Source organism: Drosophila virilis, chromosome 2 (genome assembly GCF_030788295.1).
Source record: "Drosophila virilis strain 15010-1051.87 chromosome 2, Dvir_AGI_RSII-ME, whole genome shotgun sequence".
NCBI classification, from domain to species: domain Eukaryota; kingdom Metazoa; phylum Arthropoda; class Insecta; order Diptera; family Drosophilidae; genus Drosophila; species Drosophila virilis.
This window is the reverse complement of record NC_091544.1, coordinates 1,879,968-1,900,119: the sequence shown is the minus strand read 5'-3', so window position 1 is coordinate 1,900,119 and position 20,152 is coordinate 1,879,968. Positions and strand designations below refer to the sequence as shown.

Genomic DNA, 20,152 nt, shown 5'->3' with positions numbered 1-20,152 from the left:
AAAAGAATATATACATTAAAATTTTAATAAAAGCAATGGGTCGTATGAGGGTATTTTGACCGTCAAGGTTAAAGAATTTCGATTGATTTAAATACATAGTAAAAAAATATTATCATACATAAGTATAGTATATTATTACTCATACGCTCAGCAGTAATATTTTTTATATTATCATAAATGAAAAGCCCAAGAACTGCGATTGATTAAAGTACATAATCATATTAATTAAGCACAACGGGGCGTATAAGCAAATAATTATTAAGAGTCAAGGTTGAAGTTAGGATACAAAAAGTATGTTGGTAATCTTTTTTTTTTGTTCCACTGTGCAGCTGCTGCATTTGTTGCAGAACGACGTTTTGCTGGCCGCTTTTCTTGCCACATGTTGCACGCGACGCTTTGATCTCTGCTGGAGTTTGGCACTGTCAAGGGTTCAAGGGCTGCGCTAATTACGGGTAACACGACAAATGTGCACACATGTGCAGGGCGTCCTGCTGCGCCGATAACTGCTGCCCTGCCCCTGCCAGGGAGCGGGCAGTGCTCTAATGTGGTTAATTTTCTGCTCATTAATTTGCGAGTAATTTGCAGAAAACAATTTTGCAGGCAAAAGTAAAAGCAAACAAAGCCAGTGCCGACAATTAAGACAGCGCCAGCTGCAGCTGGGGTGGGGTGGGGTGGTGCAGCGCCAAGATGCGGCCACGCCTCGGCGCCTCAATTGGCTGGGAGCAGTCAACAAGTGTAACAAAATTGCCAAGATAAATATAAATAAATAATAAATAATAAATAATAAAAGAAAAGTGAAACGAACTGCGATTAGCTCTCGTTTTTCATAAGTAGCCGCTGGAACCGCATTCAACGGCGGCTCAGTTACATTCTGTTGCACATGTGGCGAGTGTGGGTTGGGGCAGCGTCTGGTTGAGGCAGCGTTAGCACCTTGTGCTGCATCTTACATTTGGCTAATAACGAATTCACTTTGCCAGTCACGCAGGCCAACTCGAGTGCTCGATATAATTGCCACAGCTTTTGGCGCTTGCCGCTTGCCGATTGCCGCTTGCCGCTTGTTGTCTATAATTTAAAGGCTTTGGCAATGGCAATCAGACCTCAACCGTTCGTTCTGTGGCACCGTTTTGCACCTGGCCACCTGCTGGCTGATTTATCTATGCAACATAATAGCCATAATCCAGACGTAGCGGGCAGGCCAATGACAGGTTGCCACCGCCACTTGCCACTTGCCTAGTTGCAGCCTTGCTGTTGTCTGTTGTCTGCTGTGGAAACCCGATGCCAAATCTACGCAGCATTGTCCTCTTCACGGTCAATGCCAGTCGGCCACAAAAGCGCAAGTAATGCGAGGCGGTTGGCGTGGTTTCGTTTAACCAGAAAGTGAAGCAGCCGCCCCAAAGCCCAACAATGTCCAGGCAACAGTCCAGTTCAGTCCATTTCAGTCCAATTCAGTCCACTGGCCGTGACCGTGCTCGGCACGTCATCCAATGCCGTGGTAGGGAAAGTGACGCGGCAAGGCATGCTGTTGCGGGCGTTGCCATTGTACAGAAAGTGGTAATCCGATGCCAATCCATGTTGCGACAATCCACTATGTCAGCTGTGCGTGTGTGTGCGTGTGCACGTGCATGTGCGCCTCTTAAGTTTAATGATCCTTGACTGGAGGTGCATACCACAACCGGATCCACTTAAATCAGGGCACCAGCCACACCTTTACCATACGCAACCACAATATTTATTTTCATATTTTTTTCAACAGTATTTTTTATACACCTTCAGAAGGTGTTATATTTATAGTTCACTATACGCATCTTAACTCACTTAAAGACCAAGTTTATTATTTTAATACCCTTTTCCCTCTATTCTCCCATTTTCATAATATCGATAAATATCGATTTTTAGTCATGCATTTTTAATCACAGCTCGAGGATAATATAAGTCAGTTACACCAACACAGATTAGGAATATTTCATATTTTAGAAAACTTTTTCCATTCCCACCAAAAATTCAAAATAACCCATTCCTGAGTACGTTGTCTTGCGCTTTGGTATATGGACACATTTTAAAGGCCGATTATGCTCTTCATATATATTAAAAAAAGAAGTTGAAGAATATCAAGGTATTACAGAATGCATCTTGCATAGTGTGAAGCGGCTGGGCGTTAGGAAGCCGGAAAATTTCCGATTGCGGGTCTGGATACTGAACATTCCATAGTCTGGCACTCCCGACTAGACCCCTCATACTGTTTTTTTTTTTTATTTTTTTTTTTTAGCTATTCAAAGGACATGTGCAAAGCACAAAGTATTGCCCGGGGGCTGCTGCTGCAGCTGTTAGTTGGGCCATAACTCTGCCCGGGGCTGCAGTAAAATAGCGTCAAAGTTTTTCAATTGCACTTAACCAAATTGTGTTTCATAATTTATATGAAAAATAATTTATTTACTCTAAAAGTTTTTTCGTAACTTGCGGCAATTGTCAAAAGCAGCCATAAGTTGTACCTGGTATTTGTTTTCAGTTTCAATCTTTGGCTTTAAATTGGGTAAAAGCGGCATGGACAACTGTTCGATGGGTGTGTAACATGGCAACTAGATAAAGGCAACATCTTATCAAGAAATTCTGCATTTAATTAATGGCTAAAGTACTGTATACTGAGCTAACAAAACAGGGTGTCGAGTATACCCTGTCTGTCTGATTAAATTTTTAGATATTTGCGTGTGCTTTACATATAAGTCAGCAGCCAGGTAAGTAGAGTATACTGCAGAACAGGGTATCGCCAAGTCGCGTAAGCCCATTATTTAGAAAATTTGTTGCGTGTTTTCTTTGTTTTAGTTGCTGTCGCAGACTGTTTTTGATTGTTTTGCAAACTGTAACTTTTTTTGAAGTTTGGTTGATTGAGCGCCCTAATTGCTCGCCCTTTGGGCTAGAGCCGAAAGTAAATCGCTAGCGAAATGTGAGAACTGAATAATTCATTTGGCTAAAAGCGAGACAAATAAAAAATCGAACAGCTCTTCAATTATTAAAGCGCTTTTTTTGCCTTCAAAATACAAAGAAAAGTTCTCGTTTTGCGAGTGCTTTTCAATATTGTTGCATGTCTTGTCTCCCGCCGGGCCGAGTAAATGGCCCCGAGTCATGCTAAAAATGCAAGTCTTTTCGTCTTGAGTGCCAATTAAATTAATTTCATATATATGTTTATCTTATGTGTATCGTTTCTTACTTATTTTTTGCAATAACACTTTTTATTTTTCTTTAATTGTTGCAGTCAGACGGCCCCGAGTCGCGTTTGTTATGTGCGAGTAGTTTAATGTTGTTTTCTTGTTGTTGTTGTTGTTGTTGTTGTTGTTGTTGTCCCCCTCGCAATGTTGTTATAGTTATTGTTGTTTAAGTTTTATTTTCTCCGGCACAAATTTCGCTGGCATAATACTCATGTTGTTGTTGCCGCGCTTTCGTGTTTATTTTTGTTAGCTGCCTCATCGATTGCCTGCGCCCAGCGATTCGTTTAATTTATTTCAATCTAATTGTTTTCTAATTAAAAATACTCGCACATTTTCATTAGATTTCACCAGCTAGCACCCGCCGCAGCGTCGGGTGCTTTTCCTTCAAATTCAATTTGCGATCCCACTTACCACAATTACTCCAATTACCTTCCAGTTAGTGCCAGCCCAGCCCAAACAGCCACAGGGTGTGTGATCCGTTCGTCAAATACTTGTGTATAATTAAAATTTATGCCACACGAAATGCGGTTTAATCACAGTATGTTGCATACTTTTTGGCTTAAACGTTTCGCGGCAGCCTTTGCGGCGCCAATGCAAACAGTGTAAATATCACATCAAACGCTGCCAAATGTAACTTTATATGTTATGTTTATCTGAACCTTACAGCGAAAAAGTTAACAGACGCAGCTTAAGTAGCCCCAAGTATGTGATTTCTCAGAATTCTGTCTGACTGAGAGCAAATTTCATGAATATATGTAAATTCAAGGCAAAGTTAAATGGTAAAAAAAGAAAGTCAAGCATAAAAAATGAAAAAAAAAAAACATACGTAGGCGCAAACAGTTTACATTAAAACTTAAGACTAGTTCACTCAGGAAGTAGTTTACAAAGAAATAAAGAACTTGAACCAAATCTGATGCCAGACAACAACAACAAATTTGTAAACAAAAGATAAGAAGGTTGTTTATCCAGCCCAAATGCAGAATAGATAGGAAAATAAACAACGATTATTTATCAAGTGCAATCAAAAGAGAAAAAAGGAGTCGCAAGAAAAGCAAAAAACTTAGACAGCAACTGAACGATAACAAGTGCCAAAGGGGAGAGAAAGGTCAGGAACATGGTTAAGAAAGTTAAAAAATTAATTTAAAAAGAACAATGCACAGAAGGCATTGACTAGACGAATTTTATTGCGTAGGCAAACTTTCTGGTAAATAAATTTTAATGTGCAAAACCAACAATAAAGGCTACTTTATTGGAATGCGTTCTTTCACAGCGAAAGTTGCCGAGCCAATTTGAGGAGAAGACAGTCCAATTGAACTGATTTAACCCCTACAAGGCACAAGTAAAAATCCACATGCTTAAATAGCTTACGGAGTATCGTTTTCTCGAGCAGCTTTAGCCAGAGACGGCTTTGTGCTTAGCTAATTTACTGCAGATATTCCTTTCAATCATCTCATAAGTGTGAATAGAAATTAGATATGGTAAAATACAGACCTAATCAGAGTACACTGAAAACACTCTTGGGCAGACAAATGCTGTCGGGGAATATTTTAATAGCAGTAACTGCCCAAATCAAGCGCCAATTAAAAGTCCAGCTAAATAATTGTAGAAGAGAAAATGTTTACGATATAGCGATGTGCGCCTAATAGGAGTATTCGTTACGAAAGATTTTACTGTAACATCTGAAATAAACTCTAGGGTGTAAGCTCTAATTGAAGATTTATTTTAAGGAAGCCTTATCTATCCACATTAATCGAAAAAGCCGCTAAAGCTATTGTAATAGTTAAAGTAGGATACTGGTGTACGGTGAAAGGTACAGGGTATTTCGTTGTCGTGCAGAATTAACAATAATAACAATCAGCTGCTACTGCAAAGCAGTATTTTAAGGGAGTACAGAGTATCACGCAATCGGGAGATATTAACAAAATCAAAGTGTTATTCAGAAATTCTTAGCAAAACTTATTAAAATGAACAAGAACAAGTCTAAAATTGAGAACAGGGTATTGCGAAGTCGAGCAAACGACAAGCTGCAATCTAATCAAAGGAAGCCATGCATGCATATTGCTCAAGGAATCAAACAAAGCCGATTACAACAATACGAAACTTTTCTTGCGATGCTTGATTCATCCACTCTAATGTCTAATGCCGTCTAATAGGGTGTTCCGGCGTGATGGATGCCTCATTAGGCACATGCACTTGAGAGGGGGCCCCCACCCACCCACGATGCAACAGGCTGCTGGCTGCAAATGCCACTCAATCACTCGGATACAAAGCAAAGATACAATTGCAAGCACGAATACTTCAAGCGTAATGAGGATGCTGATGACGAGGATGACGAGGATGATGATGATGCAGCACAACAATTCAATTATAACAAGTTGCCGATACAGATCTAATAACAATTCCAACTACAACAATATATACTGAATGAAGTCACAAGAGTCGCACTCAAAATGAATCGAATCGAACATCGGTGCGGCAAAGCGCTTTCCATGTAACAGAGCAACGGGTTCCGCTGCTCTGCTTCAGCTTCAGCTGCTGCTGCTGCTGCTTGGGATGCCAACGGTAGATACTTTCTTTTTATTGCCGTCAACAGCAACAACAGCAACAAAAAGATCCAAACGTAACGAGTTCAGATCAATTTTGGTTGACTTCACATGCGGCGAGGCTCGAGCGCAGTTCAATAACGTTGCGACTTGACTTGTTTTTTGTTGCGGATACAATTTATAAAGATATGTACAAGTACATAAATACATAAATATATGTATACCCTTATAGAGGGTATCTAGCTTTGTCATGACATATAAAATGCTTTCTGTTAAAATATATATATGCATGTCTGCCTATATATGTCTGTATCGATCGTCTGTTCCTTTATCTGTTTATTTGCAAAATATTCTCTAAGTTTTAGACATTGTCATAAAACTTTGCATGGGAACTTATTTTGGAAAGTATATATTTCCTAACTATTCGGATTATTCGAAAAGTAAGTGTTGGCTAGAAAACCTTGCTTGATATTGGGCTATACAGATGAAATTCGGCGAAATCTCTTTTTGACATGTGAATCGGTCGAATATTACAAAAAATGTTATTTTAAAGATATATTAACCTTCATAAATCTTGAACCTGGCACTTAGCTTTATCTCCCCCACATATAATCAACATCTTATTAACATCGGACTTTTTTAGCGCCTTGGTTCAAAAATTAGTTTATGTATTCTTTTTTTATGATTTACAACAATTTGCAAGGGTATTTAATGGTCGACGTGCCGAAGTCTAACATTCATTCTTGCCTTTTTTATATATTTTTTTGGTTATGAGGAGCTTCAAATTTCCAGTAATAAAAAGGTCTCTATCTGTGTGTGTGTGTGTGTGTGTGTGTGTGGGTAGTGCACAACAATATGTTAAATATAAAAATTAATACATCGAGAGTGAAAGTTATTGCTTTTTGTGCGCAGCTTCGTCGATCATCATTTAATAATCGTGATCATGATCAAGATGATGATGATCATGATGCTGCTGATTTCTTTTGATGGACTGCGGCTGTTGCTGTACGAACTCAAGTCACGTCAATTTGATTAATACAAAATATTACAAAATAGTCGAAAGGTGTTGGCCAAGCTTATGAAACTATCTACATGAAGCAGATCAAGAAGATCAGCGCAGATCAGAGCCAGGCGACAGTTGGGCTGTGGAACACTTGATGGCAAAGAAAAAAGGTCGCCACGGGTTCAGTTTACATTGTCAACTTTATGAGCCGAACTGTAAACTGACTGAATGACATTTTGGGCTCGCATTCGACACAGCAATCAACATTTGGAGTTAACTTTCGCTTTTCTAGGCCCCCTTCTGGTATGGACGGCTAATAGAGCTGTTTAGGCTCGGGCTCGGGTACTAGACAATTGTGGGAACCGTGTCGGATGATCTATGGGGTGTACGTTAGAAACAAACCCGTAGCACTCTCGGGCCACACTAATTTGTATAATATGAAGAGGGGCTAAACCAGTTGAGAATTTATTTTGATGTGGCATGTGAAGGCGCCGCCGCCAGCCCAGCCTAGCGTAACCCACGGCTGTCTGGCCAACTGACCGTTGAAAATTGGAAATTGAAAATTGCAACAGCCAGTGAAGAAGAAAATTGCAATGCAAACGCGAAAAACGCAAACGCAAACTGAAAGCATTTCCACTAGTTATGTTTTTTCGAAGCCATTGTTTTAATTTTTTTTTTCCATCTTCAATTCAATTCAATTGTGACAATTCGCTTTCGGAATATGCTTGAGTGCGTTGTTGGCCTTGGGAAAGCGCTCCCAGAATAGTTAGTTGGTCGGCTATAAAATATGACCAGGCCATTGTCAAGGCTTTTAGTTGATACGCAAACGCTTCAACGACATGTGTCGTCCACTCTGTGCACTGTGCCTGCTCGTGTGCCTCGCCAGCGCCCAGCCGGGCCAGGACAGCTGCAGCCAGGACTCCGGCACACTGCTCTGCCGCGGCGAGCGGGCTGTGCGGAATGTGCTGCGCAATCTGAGCAAGAGCGACCAGCCGCTGGTTATAATGCGTGGCCTGGAGCTAGTTCCGGTACCCAACAATGAACTGGAAACGCCGCCAACTGCTTCCGCGGATATGGATGCCACACTCCTCGATAGCATGTCCGCGTACTTGCGCACGCACGAGCTCAACCTGAAGCTGGGCGACCTGCTGGACGAGCCAAGCGGCGGCGGCCAAGTGGCAGGTGGGTCATGGCAAGTGTAACAAGTGAAGCAAGTGATTTGCATTTCGTGTTCAATTTGCTGGCAAAGTTCGTAATAGGATTATGACACTTGTTGCCGCACAGTTTTGCAAAACTGTGGCCGGCACACAAAAAGTTGCACAAGCGTTTACGAACTTAAGAACTTATTCTTGATACACTTGCTGAGTGCATTATTAAATATTCAGATAATGTGTAACCGAGTCTGCAAAAACAACAACAGCTCGAAGTGAACATTTATTTTCCTCAACTCAGAATTCAGCACGGATTCGAGTTTGCAAAAGCAACAATTTAATTTTTTAATTTTTAATTCCATTTAATGCATGTAGTTTGCATATTGTTTGAAAATGTGATAAACAAATATTAGAACAGAAAACACCCAGCTTGAGGTTGGGTTCAGGGTTAATAAGAGAGGGAAGTTCCAGACTTAAATTGATTTAATTTAAAGCTGGTTACTTTGATAAGACATCTTCGAGTTCAGAGAGTATATAAATGTACGTGATAGATCAGTTTAAGCAGCTTGTAAGTTTCAAATAGAATGAAACTTGGCATAGACTTGACTCTTTTGCGAGCTGTACATTTGTTGCAGTTAATCAGAGAGAGCGGATAAATTATAGATATTATTTTCGTTTAATAAGATTTTGGACAGTCAGGGTATTTAATTTTCGGCTCTACAGCTTTTCAGTCATATATTCAATACAACATTTATAGCAGCAGCTTTGGCGCGCTTGAAGGTTGGCCTTTAAAAATTCCAGACAATAGGCGCTTATTGTACAGAGCTAGAGTCTAGGCACGGAATACGCAGAGTTATGCCCTGTTGCCAGCTCAGACTCATGAATTCCTATGTATCTTTGTCGATTACGCAGAGGCACGCAAGAAGGACAAAGGACAGGGCCTGCTGCTGGCCATGGCGCTGATGTTTGGCAAAATGATGGCCGTGCTGGGCCTGGGCGGCATTGGCGCCTTGGCCATGAAGGCGCTGGGCGTAGCCATGGTGGCGCTCATGATGGCCGGCATGCTGGGCCTGAAATCGGCCGCCCAGCAGGGACACGAGTCCAGCCACAGCATCTCATATGTCACCGGCGAGGGACATCATCACAAGAGGCGCCGCCGTGAGGCAGGCAACACGTTCGCCTACAGGGCCTGGCAACGCTGAGAGCTACAGGTTGATGTACTTGAGCATTTGTTTTGTATTTGTAGCTTTAACTAATTTATATGTATTTAATTTAAATGGCACGCAACAAACGGGGCAGCGTGTTTAATTACTTCAAACAGGGGCAGGCTCCGGGTGGCCATTGTTGGTTCTTTGTTCGGCAGTCGCAGTTGCCAACATTGCTTTGTCTTGTTTACCTCAGCTGCTGCTGCTGCTGCTGCTGTGGCTGCTGCTGCTGCTGCTCGCTCTTTGCTTTATGAAATTGGTGAAAGTTTATTTCAGTTCAGCTCGCATTGTGTTGCCAGCAGCAACAACAACCACAGCGAGCCAACAACCTACTCACAGCAGCCACACTTCAGCTGTAGTTGTGCCTACCTTGATACCCTTTCGCCGGCCATAACAACTATGTTTGTCAATTTGACATATAAAACGAGATTTATTAAACGATTATGCTGGATGGCTTTTAAAATAGATTTCTGAAGTGATCTCAAGGCTGCACAATACATGTACGATTAGACCAAAAAATATATGTATTTTAAAAAATATACATTATACTTCTGACAATATATGTAAATTATGTTATCTTTGGCCTATCATCATGTACAGATCGTTGAATACCCTCGCTTTGCTTGGGTTGCCTGCTCTAACATGTATACCCTATATCCAGAAATTAGTTTTCTTTTTTAAAAGTAAGTAAAGTGTATGAAAAACTTGTTCCCATGTAGCCAGAGCGTGGCAATCTTGTTATCCAATTTTTTCTTCAAACTTCCGAAATTCATCTCTAGCCTTTTCTTAAATACATCTGTACAAAAATATGTTACAGGAATACGGAATATATTTTTGGGTATACACTGTACGTATTAAATTTATCTAAAAGGGTATTCATTTCACTTTTGTTAGAGCATTCAGTTGTCGGCTTTAGCGCGCATTTGTTCCGTCCTGCTTATTGTTTGTCTTTTTGTCATTAATTTGTCAGATAGTTTTATGCGCTGGTATCTGTTATCTTTAGCTGCAACAGATACGCACAAGGTTGGGCTTAGCTGGATTCTGGGCGCCGTTTTGAATTTCATCTGAGATTTTAATTTCTGTTGAATTCGGAATATTGGATTTGCATACACAGCCGGTAGTCCGGGGCAACTTTCACTATATTTTGGCAGCGCAACGGTTCTTTTTGGAGATCAACAGCAGCAGCAGCAACAATTGCCACGAGCAACAGCAACAGCAGCAGCAGCGGCAGCAATAACAACAAATTACGGCCATGACAGACCTACATTTTTGTTTTGGCCACGCTGCGTTCTGTTACACAATATCAATTTAAGCCGCTGCCGGGTCGGTCCGGCCGGGGCCGGGCCGGGCCGGGGCACTTGAAAAACCCGTTAAGCACTCGGCAGGGATACCTGAGCGCAACATGCTCTACCTCGCACCTCGAACCTTGGCACTGGCTGCGGTCCGCCGGCCGCAGTTAACTTTCCCTTTTAAACGGCTTTTTACGAGTTCGCATTTCGAGCTCGCATTGTGTTTGGACTTGGCTCGAGTTCGACTTTGGCCAGTTTAGCGTCTGCATCGTGTGTAATTAAATTATAAAATATAAGTTCATAAAAGCGAATATTGTTGTTTACACTATGCATATATCGCCTGTCTATGTATATAAATGATATGATTACGAGGCAGTTGCCGCCGTTTTATGTAAGCCTCCGATTCCGCGTCCACGTGAAATGAAATGAAATTGATTTTCTAAATTTCGGTTTTTGATTTTTTCGTTGTTGTTGCTGTTTTTTATTGCACATAATCTGCCAGCCAAAACAGTCGTGAGTCAGTTGACAATCTCTGAACTGATGATGGCAACGTGTCTGAATGCTGCTCCGGCTCCAGCTCAGCTGCTGCTTCTCCGGCTGCTGCTCTGGCTACGGCTGCTGCTGCCGGCGTAAATGAAAGTTCATAAAGAAATTAGCTGATTAATCGTCGTTCGATGAGCTTGGAAAATGACCGAGAGCCGAACCATCCAAGCTAACTGAAAGTGTCACGCAGCCTACATTTCAGTCTCTCTGCCGCCACAAATTTCACTTTTCAATGATGCTGCTGCTGCTGGTAATCATCTGCTAACCTCCCCCCCCCTCCCACCGACCCCCCCACCACCCTGGACCCCTGCTGCTGACCAACAGCTGAGCTGCTGCTGCTGCCCGTGTCCAGCACATTGCCGTTTCACATGTAAATTAATTTTTAACCCAAATACCGCAAATTCTTTATGAACTTTGTTGTCACAGCATCAGGTCAGCAGCTCGCAGCTGTCTGTCTCGTATTTTTCGCCTTTTCTTTTCTTTTATATTTTATTTATTTTTTGATTATTATGCAAATTTGGTTACAATTCAAATGAACATAAAAGGCGAATGAGATTAAAGTTTATTAACCAAGTTTATGGCTTGTGAAATTTTTTTAATTATATATTTATATGCCATGTAGGCGCTTTGATGTTGGGCTCTTAGTTTTTGGCTTGAGAAAATTTGTAATGCTTTTTTTGTTGTCTGAAAATATACTCTACATTCTGCATACCAGCCTAAAATTAACTTGGTTTAAGGCGGCTCAAGCTTAGTTTTGGCCTAATCGAGCTTTAATTGCCTTTCCCTATGCTACGACAAATTATGCTGACAAATTGAGGAGTTCTATTGTTTCTGCTTCTTATAGCTGGCAAAAGCGAAAGCTTTTATTTTTATATTTTCAAATGCATTCTAAAATAATAGCTTGTATTAATTACTTTTTGAAGTTTTTGTAAATATTTTTGCTTCAAAGCTAATTTATTGTTAGTGCCAAGAACGAGTGCAAAATGTTAAAGTAATACCCTGAAACCAATGCCAAGCAGCCCTTGCAAACATTTGAGTTTCCTTCTATACAAAACATATATACACACAAGCCACATACACACCATCAAAACTCTCTGTGCTTCATTTTCTGTGCTTCATTTTCTTCATATATGGAAAATGCAGTCTTCAATTGTTAGCTATGTTGTTTACAGTCCGAGCTTTGTATGAAACTCAAGCCAAAAACATAGCACCTAACAGTTTGTGTATACCAAACGCCAAGAATATACCTTTAAGAATAAGTTTACTTATGGGGAAGTGGGCTGATGTACTCCATAAGTGAAATGAATTTAAGCAGCTTATGCTATATAACATGCATACCAAGTCTAGTAAATAGGCTTATAAGTTGTTTAATTTATGCTTAACAACAAAATATCTCTATATATATCGATATTGCAACAGCTGATATGTGATACAAGACAATAAACTTTTTAAATTTTAAGTCTAGCCTTTGTAGTTGGCATAGCTAAATCGATTCAACTCTTCCCCCCGATCAGAAATATATATATATATATACTCTTAGAGCTTGGAGATGCCGCCTTCTGTTGGTCCCATGCATTTGCACAAAAACATTATGCCCTTATTAAATTCAGGCTATGAAAATATGTAAATTTATAAAATTAAATTTGTTATTAAAAAGTTGGACAAAGACGTGGGCTACGTTTGGGTCAATCCCAAACTTGAGCCGTGGACATGGGCTATTGTTTTAAGCCGGGCGCCAAAAGAATATATATTTATATTTATTATATAATTTTTTTCTGCTTGCAGCCATAATATTATATACGCATATATCGACTGATAAATTTTATATTCTTCAGTTTATGAATTGCTTTTTATAAACCAATAAATTCCACTTGAATTGTGTTTCTTTCATATATATATATTCATTTAGATATATTTATGAATTCACATTTTAGGTGCTGCGCATTCGCAGAATTCCATGGAATCCCTCATTGCATCATCTCGTTTCACTTTCCTTTATTGAGCGCGGTTCCGCAATGGAAGCATCGCCGATTTCAGTTCAAACATTTTTTCGAGGCAGCTGAATGCAAATTGTATCTTTGTATATTTTTGGTATCTGTATCTGTATCTGTATCTGCATCTGTATCTGTATCTGTATCTGTTGTTTGGTATTGTGTATCCGTTGCTATGGCTTGCTTCTGACCACGACTTTCTCCGAGAAATTGTTGTTATTTATTCATTAAATTTTTGCTTCTGCTATTGTTGCTCTTCCTTGGCTGGAGCTCTCTTGTTGCTTTGGTTTTGCTTGTGGTTGTTGTTCTTGTTGTTGTTTTTCATATTTTATATAAACACACCTACATAGCGTACCAGAAATATTTTTTGCATGAGGCCTCAATAACAAACGGCACAAAAATTTAATGCAAAATCAACAAAATATATGAAATGTTTTCTGCTGTCTGGACATACACACACACACACACACACACACACACACACACACACTCAATCACAGAGAGTTTTTGTGGCAATTGATTGGCAAAATACGCGGCAGCTGAAGAAAGATGTCAGCAAACAATGAGAAATTGTGCTACCAATTTGATCGCACCTGAAACTATTTACCTGTTGCCGTTGTCGTTGCCGCACGGTACATTAACGGCACCGTTAACTTTGGAGCCCCTTGGCCCGGCATTGCGCGGCCCCGATAAACATCGACGCCAACTGAGACGAAAATCTTTTCTAATTAGTCGCAAGAGTTTTGTGATGCACAGATTTTCCCCTCGTATCTAACAGTCGCTTTTGTTGTATATGCAAATTAACCAAACAACAAGCACAACCAAAAAAAAAAAAAAAACTTTCTCGTCCAAAAGCTTATTTTAACTTTAATTTAATTCAAATACTTTGTTGAAACAGCAACAGGGCCAAAAACTGTAAAAGTCCAGCGTACCGCATAACAAATGGCTTTTCAGACAAAATGCGAGCCAAGCGAAATGAAAGTGAGAACATCTCAAAAGTATGTCTATTTTTGGTGTAAAAACTATCCAAACTATTCAGATAACATCTGCGTGGCAGCGAAAAATTGAAAGTGTTCAATATTTCGATCTGATTAAATGTATCTTTAACAAACTCAAAACAAATTTAAATTTAAAGACCTCCCACAGTTGACAGCTGCTTGTGTATGTTAAGTCGAACGATGAATATATTCATATTTATACCCTAAGCCCATTGGAAATGGGTAACAGGAGGAAGGAAGCATCTCCGACCCCACAAAGTATATATATTCTTGATCAGCATTAATAGCCGTTTAAAATAGATGACTTTATACGAGCAATAGAAGACTCCCAGCTGAATACCCTGTAATGTCTGTTGGAAACATCACAGTAGACCCGAAACGGTTTATGCCAGACATAGTTGAACAAAATTGAAGCGATAAAGGTGTACAAAGTTGTCTAATGGGACAGATTTAGTGGGCTGGTCAACGCAGAAGGAAGCCGATTTCACTCGTAATTAACATATGAATAAGGATTACCCCAAAATAATTTAAATATATCGAGAAATTATGTCCATTATGACCAGAACTTCTCACGCTTTTGTCAGAGTGCCTTGAGAAGTAACCAAATGCAGAAGGTGACAATTAATGAATATAATACAACGTTTAATATTCGTTTTTCTATTCTATTCATTTAATTGGAAGTGAGCTTAAAATGGAAAACAAAATTGGACTAATTGGAAAATTAAGCTATATAGATCCATTTTCAATGTACTGCAGTGTACTTCGTTGTAAGACCTCGTCTTAAAAGCGTATGCAAACTATTTGTAGAAAGTTTTTGTAGATTTTTTATGTTATCAATTATTTTGTTTAGCCTTATGGAGCGTTATTATTAATTATTAATTTTTTTATTATTTATTCTTAATAATTTACTTTTTATTATTTATTATTTATGACTAATTTAGTTAATTGAAAGGGAAGGTTACGAATTTTGTATTTTATATGATTTTTCATCCCAACTTTTCTTGTATTGTTAAAGAGAATCGTTTTGGGCCAATATTCAACTCAGTTTTTAGATGTGGACTATATGAAAAACCTAGAAAATATAAATGTATTTTAAAGCTTTTCAACGCAGCCAACCAGATGTCAATTTTAATGCCAGATATCATAAGTATAAAATTAAATATGTACAGAACTTAAATCGTTGCCTGAAAGAATTATCTGCGAGCGACACACGTAAAAATTTCAGTTGCCAAATTACATTTATTTAAATATCCTTTTAAATGCGCTTAACTGATAAATGTCTGAGGAGCTTAACTGAAAAGTTGCTGAGCCTGGGCTTAATTTTACGCCTGCGTGTGCGAGTGTGTGTGTGTGTGCGAGAGTGTGAGTGTGTGTGTGTGGCTGATGTAATGTTACCGGCCAGACAGAAAATTTATGGTTATTTCTTGTATTTGGCAATTTGTTTGTTTTGGACTGCATTGGGCCTTGGCCATGGGCGGCAGTTGCCGCGGTAGTGGCAGCTCGTGTGGCAGCTGTTGAGCGGGCAGCCACGCCCAACGTGCAACTACAGCGAAATTCATTCATAAAAACCCAAAGCTCGACACTTGGCCGGCTGCCTTTCGCATGAATGGCCACGGCTTAAGGCTTGTGGCTTGTGGCTTGTGGCATTTTGGCCATTGGCTGTTAGCTCTTGGCCATTTACACTAGCCAGATTGTGCGTGAGCCAACATAAATTTTTGTTAAACGGATGTGCACGTATGTGTGTGTGTGTGTGTGTGTGTGTGTGGCAATCCGCGTGTGGCTGCACGCATTTGCATTTGAATGTATGCCGATCGCCGTACGGTGAAAATCGAAAATTTCAACATTGGCAGATGAACCGATTTGTGTTGGTTTGCTTTTCTCTCGGCCGGGCTGCTGCGCCCCGATTTTCGATTTGGCTTCGGTTACGAAATCTGTCCGAACGCTTTACACTTTTACCGTTACACCGTTGACGTCACACACCTGTTGCTGCGACGAAAGCTGTTTAGGCTGTGTGCGCCTGCAAATTACACATACGCCCCGAATGCCGCCCAGGGAATGTGTGCGCATAATGACAATGATTCAGTCTGTTTCATAAGTCTGCAGATCCGCCTGACAGTTGATAGTGTCTCAGGGTCTCGTATGTCCCCAGCTCGCATTCACCTTGAAATGGAAGACACCGAAGAAATAAATCGAAGAAGAAAAAAAAAAAAAAAATAGGCAACAATTGTTGACTTTTGCTGCTAAACGGCAGCGCGCAAAGCGTGAATTTGGTTTTGACGCCATGCCAACCAACCAGCCCATGCTCCAACCTTCCATCCATCCATCTATCCGTCTGTAGAGCTGGAAACCTTCCATCATCTATCGCACATCATCGCGGGACGGACAGAGCTCATATCCGTTTTTGTTTGCTTTTCGTGTAATTTCTCTTTCATTTCACTTGAGCAATTGAAGCGCGCGCTTATTTGCACTTTTGCTGAGCTCAAATTGTTGACTAATGTGTCACAATTGCAAAGTCAGTCAGCTTTTTATCTGATTGTGCCCTGACTGTTGCCTGGTAGTGGAAGGTGGAGTAGGGGGGGGGGCTATTTTCACCTGCAGAACGTGCTTATCATTCAGTTTCACTCTTTGCGAGCTGACCCTTTGCATAGGAACATTTGGTATTTGCCCTCCTGTTGAATTTAATTATCTGCCAATTGTGATATGAATCTCAGTTAATGTTGCATAATAAAACCCACCCCCCGACCGCCCCACACTCCTCTTTCACCAGACAACTATGAAGTCACGAATATGAAAAAGTAATTTCAAGGCGCGCACATGCGATAAACAAGAAAAAAGAACCGCCCACCTGCCCTGCTCCTCTGCCAAGAGCGGGAGACGGGTCCAGCTCGACGGGGGCAGGGGGCAGCTGAGTAACAGTAGTATGAAAATACATTATAATACACACAACTTTCATTTCTTGCGGCCAAAAAAAGCAACAACAACAACAACAGCAACAAAAAGCGTTCAAAATTAACAAAGGCAGAAGAAGAATATGGCACACACTAGTTGTGACTGTTGGGGTGATGGGGGTCAGGCGGGTTGGTGGGGAGCATAAGCGCTGCGCAGCACCTGTTTATCACCTCATGTGTTGTAATCTGTGTAGCTTCAACTGCAACAACAACGACTGCAACAACAACAACAACACGCACGACTAGCAATAACAATAACAATAACTCAACGAAGAATGCTACAGCAGGCACACGCATACACACAAATCTGTCGCTCTTAGCGTGCCTGCGTGTGTGTGTGTGTGTGCGAGAGAGGGGAGGCTGCTGACAGAAGGCAGATGAGCAGCAGCAAATCATTTGCAGCTGCCTTTGTGTATGTGAGCTGCGTGAGCGAGATCGAGCCAACGACAGACAACCTTGGCGCTGGCTCATAAGCTCTTTCGCTCTCTTGCCCACAAGCGCAACTTTCTCGTACGCTCTCACGCTGCGCCGACGTAGCGCGTCGAGCCCTTGCGCCGTTGACTTTCTTTAATGCGGAAGCAGCAGCAGCCAAAGCGCGTGAGCACTTAGCGTTGGCGTTGCCGTCGCTGCTCACCTAACGCGTCTTCTAAGAGCAGAGCTGAGCTGAGCTGAGATGCTGCTGCTGCTGCTGCTGCTGCTGCTAGTGCGCTCTCGCGCAACCGCACGTGTGCGGCGACTCAAGCCCTCTCTGCTGGCGTCGCTGCCTGGGCCCAAGTGCTGGGTCGCTCTCTCTCGCTCTTGCTCTTTGCGTATGCGTGTGTGTGTGTGTGGAGTTTTTACATAATTTTACGTTATGCCGCGACGAGGCGTTCGTTAGGTTGGAAACTCTTTAAAAACAGCCTGACAGCGTCGAAAAATTATCAAACCGCAGCTTGTTCCATTCGAATGAACACACCTGTGAATTCGGTGGTGCCTAAGAAAATCAGTTTAGTTCAAAGCCGAATTACAGCCATGAAGTTCTTCATTGCCAGCGCTTGCGTCCTGCTCTTAGCATCCGGCATCTCGGCCGATCCTGTGGCGGCGGCTTCGGCGGCGTCCAGCGACGAGCAGAGCGGCGCATTTGCCAAATGCCTGGAAGCCGACTCCATCTCGTGTCTCCAGCTCACGGTACGGATTAACTAACAATCAAGCATCAAGGATTAAATATTGCACAACAAATAACAATAATCAAGTGAAAGTGAAAATGATATCATCAACAAATCGATGATGAACCAATGAACCTGCAAGTGAAAGTCTTCTTAAGACAATGCAAAAGAAATATTAAAAAAAAAAAATCTATCTAAATCTATTTACAATGCACGCAAAAGGATGCGAAGTGAAATTATGTGCCAATCATACTTTGGGAATATGAACAATAATTGTTGCTAATAATTGTTTAATTAGTTGTACTATTGTGAACTAGCTAATGTGTGCTTCCCCTTTCTCTCACGTGTCTCTCTCCCTGCAGCTCTTCCGCAAGGCCAAGTCCATCTTCGACAATCCCCAAATCGAACTCTTCGGCGGCGTCTCATTGGTCAAGGCCAATGAAGGACGCCAGGGCAAATCGCTGGACAACTCCATCGCTGTGGAGGCCGCGCCCAGCGTGGAGGCACGCACCGCCGAGATGGGCAACTATTTCATGGACAACGCGAAGAGCTTCTTTGCCGAACGCTCGCTGAACTTCAACTTTGCCAATGCCGCCCGCAGCGTCGCACGCGCCATTCCCGATGACATCAAGGCCGATCTGCGTGAGCTGGTCGTGGAGTCGCGTACCCGCAAGAAGAAGCTGCTGAAGAAGTTCCTGCCCATCCTGTTGGGCGTCGGCGCTAAGGTTGCCGTGCTCGCCGTTGGCGCCATCTTTGGTCTGCTCTTCATGGCCAAGAAGGCCCTGGTTGTTTCCGTGATCGCCTTCTTCCTGGCCCTGGCTGCCGGCGCATCCAGCGGTCTCAGCCGCCTCGGCGGCTCCGGCGGCGGCGGCGGTCTGCTCGGCGGTCTCGGCGGCCTGTTCGGCGGCAAGAGCTCCGGCACGGCTGCGGTCAGCTCCGGTGGTTGGTCGTCGGGCGGCGGTGCTGCCAGCGGCGGCTGGTCCTCGGGCGGCAACTCTGGCTGGGACACGCACGGCGCCTACAGCTCGCCCGTGGCCCAGACCATCGCCTACCAGGGCTACAAGCAGACCAGGCGGTAAGGTGACAGACCGCACACAAATCGATGGCTGACAAGGAGAGAGAACATTCGCTGCTAAACAAAAGAAGAAGAACAAGAAGACGACGAAGAAGAAGAAGGAGAAGGAGAAAATGATGACCATTTCATTAATGTCTATATTTATATTTATTTATAAATTATTTATTTTTTAATTTATTTACCTAAACGTGAACGAGAGAGCGGGCCGATGGCCCCCAACACCAATTAAGTGCCTTCCACAACAAAACTCTCAGCGTCGCGAGACGGCCGAGAAAACATTTACACACACACACACCACCACAAACAACAACAACAACTTCACTTTTCATCTACGCACACCAAAAACAACAACAAGAGCCAACATCTACCCCAAAACCTAATTTCACTCTGTATCTGTATCTCTATCTGCATCTGTATCTCTGTATCTTAACTGTATTTTCATGGCTGCTCGCTTTGATTTATGTGCACAAAATGCTTGAAACTAGTCGCGCCCATAAATCAAAGGCCTCAGCTATCTATCATTAATCTGTCTATCTGTCTATCTGTCTATCTGTGTATCTGTCTATCTATCTATCTATCTATCTATCTATCTATCCATCTATCTATCTATCTGTTTCTGTATCTGTATCTCGAACTCGAACTGTGTTTTCCTACTTTTACCGAAAAGAAAACTCTAACAAATGCTGCTACATCAAAGAATCAAATAATAATTCCGAAAAATATCTACAATTTAAATGCTCTTTCATTTCTCTCATTCCATATTTCTCTCATTTAACATTTCGCTTTTCCATTTGCCATTTGCATGCAGACATCACTCATACGCACCTTTGTCTGGCTCAAGGCAGGCGATTTGCATTTCTTTTGGGCCCGTCTTCAACTTTCATTTCGTTCTTTGTTATCAGCCCCAAAAAATCGAAAAAGTTTTCTACAAATTTCACCCACTTATATTTATTTTCGGTGCTTTTTCTTCTTCTGGTTAAATCTTCATTTTCACTGCACTTTCCTCGGCCGCCTCTCGCTCTCGCTCTCTCTGCCAAGAATACAACAAAGCAATTTGC

At 41.7% G+C, this 20,152-nt stretch overlaps 2 protein-coding genes across 2 annotated transcripts; both read left to right on the top strand.

Annotated features, from left to right (window-relative positions):
• The first annotated feature begins 7,575 nt into the window (after positions 1-7,575).
• Osi5 (Osiris 5) lies at positions 7,576-9,252 on the top strand. The gene is made up of 2 exons (XM_002058524.3): positions 7,576-7,931; positions 8,813-9,252. Exons 1-2 carry the CDS (start codon positions 7,589-7,591, stop codon positions 9,100-9,102), a joined length of 633 nt encoding a protein of 210 aa, XP_002058560.1. The 5' UTR covers positions 7,576-7,588; the 3' UTR covers positions 9,103-9,252.
• An 8,532-nt stretch (positions 9,253-17,784) lies between these two features.
• On the top strand, positions 17,785-19,823 carry Osi6 (DUF1676 domain-containing protein Osi6). The gene is made up of 2 exons (XM_002058523.4): positions 17,785-18,041; positions 18,382-19,823. Exons 1-2 carry the CDS (start codon positions 17,820-17,822, stop codon positions 19,096-19,098), a joined length of 939 nt encoding a protein of 312 aa, XP_002058559.2. The 5' UTR covers positions 17,785-17,819; the 3' UTR covers positions 19,099-19,823.
• The last annotated feature ends 329 nt before the right edge of the window (positions 19,824-20,152 follow it).